At 37.3% G+C, this 7,760-nt stretch overlaps 1 protein-coding gene across 3 annotated transcripts in view; it reads left to right on the top strand.

The window, feature by feature from the left end:
* Positions 1-7,760, top strand: part of dync1li1 (dynein, cytoplasmic 1, light intermediate chain 1) — a 15,639-nt gene that overhangs the window by 4,140 nt on the left and 3,739 nt on the right. Inside the window, exons 4-13 of one of the 3 annotated variants that reach the window (XM_016281310.1) lie at positions 760-990; positions 1,200-1,360; positions 2,166-2,259; positions 2,582-2,717; positions 2,930-3,041; positions 3,222-3,281; positions 3,930-3,974; positions 4,247-4,367; positions 4,992-5,123; positions 6,426-6,444. In XM_016281310.1, coding sequence (XP_016136796.1) covers positions 760-990; positions 1,200-1,360; positions 2,166-2,259; positions 2,582-2,717; positions 2,930-3,041; positions 3,222-3,281; positions 3,930-3,974; positions 4,247-4,367; positions 4,992-5,123; positions 6,426-6,433 — 1,100 coding nt within the window. In that variant the 3' untranslated portion in view covers positions 6,434-6,444. The remainder of the gene's footprint in view (positions 1-759; positions 991-1,199; positions 1,361-2,165; positions 2,260-2,581; positions 2,718-2,929; positions 3,042-3,221; positions 3,282-3,929; positions 3,975-4,246; positions 4,368-4,991; positions 5,124-6,425; positions 6,445-7,760) is intronic. The other 2 variants (XM_016281309.1, XM_016281308.1) reach the window with 2 other exon arrangements.

The raw sequence follows: 7,760 nt of genomic DNA, 5'->3' as shown, positions 1-7,760 counted from the left end.
TCAGTATCATGTGTGTCACCATGATGGGGTTTAGTGTTTGTGTGAATGACACTGTGCACCTTCTATATATAAGTATTGCCCTCCTCAGCTCGTAGAAAAGCTGTTTGTGATGAGCTTTGGTTCATCATGTGACATTCTCATCACCTGTTTTTGGTGGTTATCAGTACATTACAATGGTTCAAAACAGATATTAGTACTTCAATATGTTGGTTTATTAACATTACATCAGTTAATGAAATACGGTATTTTATTGTGAATTTAAGTTAAGTCTGTAAAACCTAAAATGTTGCTACCATATTTTTTATGGTGAAATTCTGGCAACCACAGCTGCTGGTATTTTACGTAAATGTCACAGATTTTTTTTTTTACAGTGTGGTTGTGATATACTATAATCAATCAATACGTTGAACGTTTTTTAAAACTGCAGTATTTTGAAGCAATGTTTTAGTAGATTGGTCATGTCCTTTATTTAAATGGAAAAGTGTAGGATGTAAATAAGAAAAGATGCCATAACTGCGCACTGAGATTATTTAGTGTAATTTGCAATTTATTACTTTTAATGCATCATTAAGCATGTTTGTTTAAGTCAACTTGAAGCATAAATACGGTTACTGTTTTCAAAGTATTAGTTTTGCCAACCCAAGCAGTCAAGCGTAATTATCAGTGACGTTTGTCATACTTAGTATAGAGGCAGCCTAATGACCAACAGTAGGTAACTCAATACAGACATGCTAAATCTAATCAAACTCTTTTTGTCAGATCATGCACGGTGTAATGCATGGGTGCTGGATGGGGACCTGTACCACAAAGGCCTGCAGAAATTCGCAGTATCAACAGAGAACCTTGAGGACTCGCTGGTTCTATTTGTGGTTGATCTGTCCCGGCCCTGGCTGGCCCTCGATTCGCTGCAGAAATGGGGCAGCGTTGTGAGGGATTTTGTGGACAAGCTCAGAGTTCCCCCTGAAACCATGAGAGAGCTGGAGCACAGATGTGAGTAGCGTCTTTGTGTGTGTGTCTGTGTGTTTAGATTGTGAGCGTGTTCGCATGCTAAGTACCCTGTAGGAATGATCTAGTGTGGTGATGCATTTTGATCTGCGATGGTCCTTTATATTGCTATGCATGACAGTTCTTATACTTGCATGAATGAGTTTGCAGTTAGTACAGTAAATATCTCTGAATGTAACTGTGTTTGTATGCAGTGGTGAAGCAGTTTCAGGAATACGTGGAACCAGGAAGTGACCTGGAAGCTGTGCCCCAGAGAAGGAATCCTGAGTCCGAGGAAGAGAGCGTCCTGCTGCCGCTGGGAGACAATACACTCACACACAACCTGGGCCTGCCTATAGTGGTGGTCTGCACTAAGGTACACCTGCTCGAACTTCGTGGGACTTGTATTTAAAAGAGCAGCTACAATGGAGCATGCATTTACACACTACCGTTCAACAGTTTGGGGTCAGTATGATTTTTAAAAAATGTTTTGAACGAAGTCATATATACTCATGAAGGCTGCATTTATTTGACTAAAAATACAGTAAAATATTACCTACTTTAATATAGTGAAAAATTATTACAGTTTTAAGCAGTTTTATATTTCGATATATTTTAAAATGTAAATGTCAGAAGTCATTCTAATTCTAATAATTTTTTTTTAATCGATGTTATAAATAGTAGTGCTGCTTAATGTTTGTGGAAAATAAAATTCAAACCAATTTAATGCTTGCTTGCTGAAAAAAAGTATTAATTTTGTAGGGGAAAAAAACTTACTGACTCCAACATTTTGAACGGTTCTGTATTTATATTAGCATAACAGTTTAAGTCAAACGTTAACATCTGATCACCATCTTTTAACATCTTTTGTACAATGCAGTTCACATGCCACAAATTTGACTGGTGGGTTTGAATATATATTTTCTATACTTAATTTTTGTTTTAAATTTCCAGATTTTCAAAGCAGTTTATTTCTAGATGTAAACTTGATTTTGAATCGTCTCAGACTGTTGGATCCCACATATTTCAATGAATATGATAAACTTGCCATTTCTGGTCATTGTTTACCAAGTCGGTTCTGCTTTTGCTTTCACTAAAAGGCCCAAATATATCAAGTTACAAAGCAAGGATGTAGTAGTACGTTAATGGAGTCTCCCTTTCTTAATTCTCTCTCTGTGTAGTGTGATGCGATCAGCACTTTGGAGAAGGAGCACGATTATAAAGACGAGCACTTAGACTTCATCCAGTCTCACATTCGACGTTTCTGCTTGCAGTGTATCCTTACACATCAGCATGTCTGAACCAAAGCTGTAATGATGAATATAGTTCACCCTGCACATTTTAGTCATCTGGACACCAGGTTAATTTCATGTTCAGTTTTATCTTTAAATGTCAAGAGTAATTTTTTGTGCATCTGAATACAGGCTACACAGGTAGATGTATTGAATCTTGTTTGCTCAACAGTGGAATGTGGGAATATTATCTGCTGACCCATCATAATGGCTGCTTTCCAAAAATCGCCGAAGTGAAGAGCTCGCATGTTCCATGCTTAAATGTAACCTCACCTTGTTCTTTTCCTTCACAAGTGACCTTTCAGATGGAGCAGCGCTACTTTACACATCCATGAAGGAGAACAAAAATCTAGACTTGTTATATAAATACCTTGTTCACAGGTTATATGGCTTTCCCTTCAACATCCCAGCTCAGGTGGTGGAGAAAGACTCTGTGTTTATGTAAGTGACTCACATAAGGAGTCTGAAATGAAAATCAAAACATAAAATGAAAATCAATTGCATATTGTTCGTAATCTTTGTAATGTGAAATAAATGCAACTTTTATTACAAGCTAATTAAATACAAATGGGTAATGTAGTAAAAATGGGTTTATTGCATCAAATGTTTCTTTAATGGTACATGTGTTCATATAATCTGTGTTTCATTTTCAGTCCATCAGGATGGGACAATGAAAAAAAGATCGCCATCCTGCATGAAAATTTCCAGACAGTAAAAGCAGAGGACAATTTTGAAGATGTAATAGTGAAACCTCCAATTAGAAAGGTAAGAGTTCACGCTTGATTCGATCTTTGCCACTGGATATACAAGTTAGCTGAATTCGGCCATAATATTTCTTGCCATGAAAATAGCCACAGAAGCTGGAATGGCGTTAAACACAAACAAACAAACAATATACAGTTATCTATAATCTAGTGATTGCTCATTTGTGATACATCTTTCCAGTTTGTACATGAGAAGGAAGTTCAAGCTGAAGATGACCAAGTATTTCTACTAAAGTTGCAGGTAATTGCATAATATTGTATAACATAATCAACAAAAAGGATAATTTCTTGATTTTTTTTCAGCAACCATTACTCATTATTAGGCTTGAGTGTCACATGATCCTTCAGAAATCATTATAATATGCTGATTTGGTAAACATTTATTAGCTATTTATAGATTTTTCTAATTGAAATATAAAATTGATCATAAGCTTCATTGGCTCGGCATAAATGTGCAGTTTTAATTTATTGCAAACTGCTCTGAAACGGCGAGCTTTTAGAATGTGTGACCATGTGCACCATCGAAATGTGCAGCACACATATTTATTTAATAAAATCGTAGCCTTTTGAAGTTTAATAATAACAGGTTGTTTCCTTTTTCCTGCTTTTCTTTGCCCAAATGTAAGACCTTTTAAATTAAGATGTTTGTTATACAATTTAAGATGCCTTAAATTTGCTCCTTTTAAATATATTTTATAGTTTGCGCACAAATATTTTTAGTCTCAAATGTGACTGACATGCTCTCGCTGTCAAGCCCTGTATTTGTAAGTCTAGTACCCTGAGAGGGTTTTTAATAATCCATGAAACTTGTTTGATAAACCAATCATTGCCAGAATATTTGAGAAATAATCGCTGAATTATTTCTGTTCTGTTTTTGCCCTGCTCTCAGTCTCTGTTATCTAAACAGCCTCCAGTCACTGCAGGAAGACCAGTGGTGAGTGTTTTACATGCCCTCCATTTACATTTCAGCCCACAGCATTACTCGGTTGAATCATGTTTTGGATAAAGACTTTTCCTGCTACAAGACATTTGCATTTACATGTGTTCATTTAACAGACACTTTTACCCAAGCCGATTTATTTGTTTTAATTTTTAACATTCAGATTTGGTCTTTTTTTTACTCGTCCTCTCATACTATTTATTTTTTTGTTTGTTATTTTATTACATTTTATAATCCTAAAACATATCTTTATGTGTCTGTAACAGGACCCAACAAACAGAGCTCCCACCGGCTCACCAAGGACGACCAACCGTTCGGCGGCGGCTAACGTGGCAAACGTCATGCCCATGCAATCAGGTACCAAGAAGATTGATCCCAACATGAAAGGTGTGTAAGAGTGTGCCATATTTAGGATGCATGCCTCCAGTTCCTCTCCATCTTTCTCGGTCTCTGCATTCCGTCCTGTAGTTTCTCTCCTTGGCTGCATTTTTCCAACTATTGGGAGCAACAGCTTTTGGAGTCACACCTTTCTAGTTCTTGGGAATTTATTCATCCAGTCTCTGGATCTGGTTTCATGATTTTCACCACCCTGTCTTCTTGGGAAGAATGTGACTTTCAACATGATATACCATCCTCAAAGCTTGTGTCTAGACTTATGGGTGAAAATCTTGTTTGTTTTGGGCAGCAGTGATCGTGAATACACTTTTAGTGTCTCCAGAGATTGTTTCAGGATGCAGATAAGAAGGACTTTACTCTTTTAGGTTCAAATCATAGGAAAATTGCTGTCATGTTTGGAGGAGTTTAGGAGAGCTTGTTGGGATTAAAGCTTGTTTCTTTGCTGAACTTCTTTCAGACTTTCATTTCGACTTTTTCCTTTACACACGTTTTTAATTCCAGCTTAGGGCTCGGTCGATGTTTCTGTTTTGTAGCAACCTGAATCTAGTTTAGGCTAGTATCTGCTAGAGTTTCAGCTTGCATGGTTGTGCTAATTATTGTCATTTCTTGTGGCAGGAGGTCAGACGAGTGAGGGTGTGCTGGCTAACTTCTTCAACAGTCTGTTGACTAAGAAAGCAGGCTCACCCGGCCCGGGCGGCCAACCTACAGGAGGAGGGAGCAACACACCAGGAACAGTCCGCAAGTCAGGTGAGGGATCCTCTGTGACAATATCACTCCTCCATTCTTATCTGTGTCCACTATCATAGTGAATTTGAAGTGTTTTGACTTGGAGAGCTTGAGTTTTGTATTTCAAAAACAGAACATTTATATAAAACCTCAAAATGGTATGAGGCAGCAGATGTTCAGTACCACCACGCAGGAGTAAACAATTTTGTATTTTCACAACATCATTGACCAGTAAGAAGGGATTTACCCTACCTTAAAAGTTGGGTCTGAAAGATTTTTGAAAATGTTTTTAAAAGAAATTTAAAGGGATTGTTCGCCCAAAAATGAAAATTCTGTCATCAATTATTCACCCTCATGTCGTTCCAAACCCGCAAGACCTTCGTTCATCTGCGGAACACAATTCAATTAAGAAATGTTTGATTACATCCAAGAGCTTTCTGACCCTCCATAGAAAGCAACACATTAACTACCACATTCAAGGCCCAGAAAGGTAGTAAAGACATCATTAATATTGTTCATGTGACATCAGTGGTTTAACCGTAATGTCATGAAACTACGAGAATACTTTTTGTGCGCAAATAAAAAACTTTATTCAACAATTTCTTCTCTTCCATGTCAGTCTCGGCTGCCATTCACAAGAGTACCACGATGCGTTATAACTTTTTCACCAGTAATTTACCAAAATCTAGAAGAATATAAAATATTACATGGAGAAGAAAATGCCATTTTTATTTAGTTAATTTTATTTTTCTCTCACTGGAACTCAGAATATGGTATTCGCAGTTATCACCTAATTCAAGAACATTAGCATTGAGCTGAAGCAGTAGCATTACACTGGCATACAACATTTAACACTGCCTTAGTGGTGACAAGATCTCAGTCTGATCACATACTGTGTAAAATGACCTTTACAACTATTGAATCTGATGAAATTCACTTTAATATATTATACAAATTGGACTCTGGCATGTTTTTGAGGCTCTCCATCATTTTTCAATATCGATTTCATAAAAGCAGTAGACCATGTCAGCATATGAAAACACCCTGTTTCTGTGGGCCTTGGAGTGTTTTTTTTTTGGTCATGTCTTCAAAATTAATAATTTGCAGCCCTCAGAAATAGTTGTGTTGGCACAGTAGATGATAGAGGCTTGATGTTGCAAATGATGGAGCAGGTCTGTGTGATTATTATCTTCAAAACACTTCAAATCTTGTCTTGTTCATGTTGTACACATGTGAGGCCACTGAGGTTTGTTCTCCCTTTATGTTCGTCCTTATTTTGTCCTCATCACCCTCCTCTCCTGCACCTTTATCCTCCCATCCCAGATCTTTGACATCAGCGACGGTAAAATGAATGTATTTGATAATCTCCTCTGCATGTGCAGCTAAAACCCCCCCCACTAATCATTCAAGCTGACATGCTGTCACCCTCATTGTTCACAGTGCATCAGATTACTGAGTAATAACCCAGTAATCTAGCACAAAACTCAACGGAGCAAATTAGCTTACACAACCTCCTTAAAAGGATAAAAATTGTCTGTACTTACTCACCCTCATGCTTTTCCAAACCGGTATGACTCGCTTTTTTCTGTGGAACACAAAAGAAGATACTTTAGAATGTCTGAAGTGTTTTTTGTCCATATAATGAAGGTCAGAGGGGTTCATTGTTGTTTTGGACCCCACTGACTTTCATTATATGGACAAAAACAGTTGAACACTCTTCAAAATATCCGACAGAAGAAAGTCATACAGGTTTAAAATGACATGAGTAAATGATAACAAAATGTTAATTTTTGAATGAACTATCCATTTAAAATTTTAAATAGTGAAAGAATGAAAAAAAGTGTTTGGCAGTAACTACATTTGTTAACATGCCTACTAAGGGTTTCTACAGATTTAACATTCACCTTACAAGCTCTAAAACCAACAGCAAGTGCAGTGGTTTTATGGCCCACTCTCTTGTGTCCTTTCATATTATGCTTTTGCATCTTCATTTGTTTTTGAACCCGTAATGCAGCTTGATTTTATGGGAGTGAATTAAAGGTAAAGTACCTCATTGGCCACAGTGACCTCTCCCAGTCATCATTTTGTGCCCTGATTTTCTTACTGTGACCATGTTAACATGTATGGGTGTATTTTTTTGACCCTTTTTTTCTTCTGTACTTTGGTATGAATGAGTGAGCAACTACATTCATGTGCACTTTGCTCATCAGTCATGATATTTAACCCCTTTAAACTGTCTTTCATCATGTGTGTTAGCCAGGGGATGTTGGCCACGCTAAGGTGTGTGTTCAGGCGACTGCCCCTCACTTGCATCCTTTTACTTGAACCACTGCTGCATCTTCCTTTTTTTAAATATATATATATATCCGCTAAAAATGTATTTTAGCACTTTTACACACCTATGCATGTATAACTTTGGCCTGTGTTATGTCACTGTCTTTTTCGTTTCGGGCCCCCATCTCGCTCCTCTGTGATTAACACGGTCTGTCTCGTGCTGAGTTTTAAATTGCACAGTTTAAGGCCGCCTAATAATCACTGCATGAAGCTTCATTATATCCATAGGGTATCTTAAATTACCAATTTCTAATTTAGATTTTCTAGTTATGTCCAGTCCCCCCCCCCCCCCCCCCTTTTTCTTTTATAAAATCAATTCTACGT

Source organism: Sinocyclocheilus grahami, unplaced genomic scaffold (assembly GCF_001515645.1).
Source record: "Sinocyclocheilus grahami isolate Dianchi unplaced genomic scaffold, SAMN03320097.WGS_v1.1 scaffold149.1, whole genome shotgun sequence".
In the NCBI taxonomy this organism is placed as follows: Eukaryota; Metazoa; Chordata; class Actinopteri; order Cypriniformes; family Cyprinidae; genus Sinocyclocheilus; species Sinocyclocheilus grahami.
Note: the sequence above shows the minus strand (reverse complement) of the source record. Positions and strands in the feature narration are given on the sequence as shown.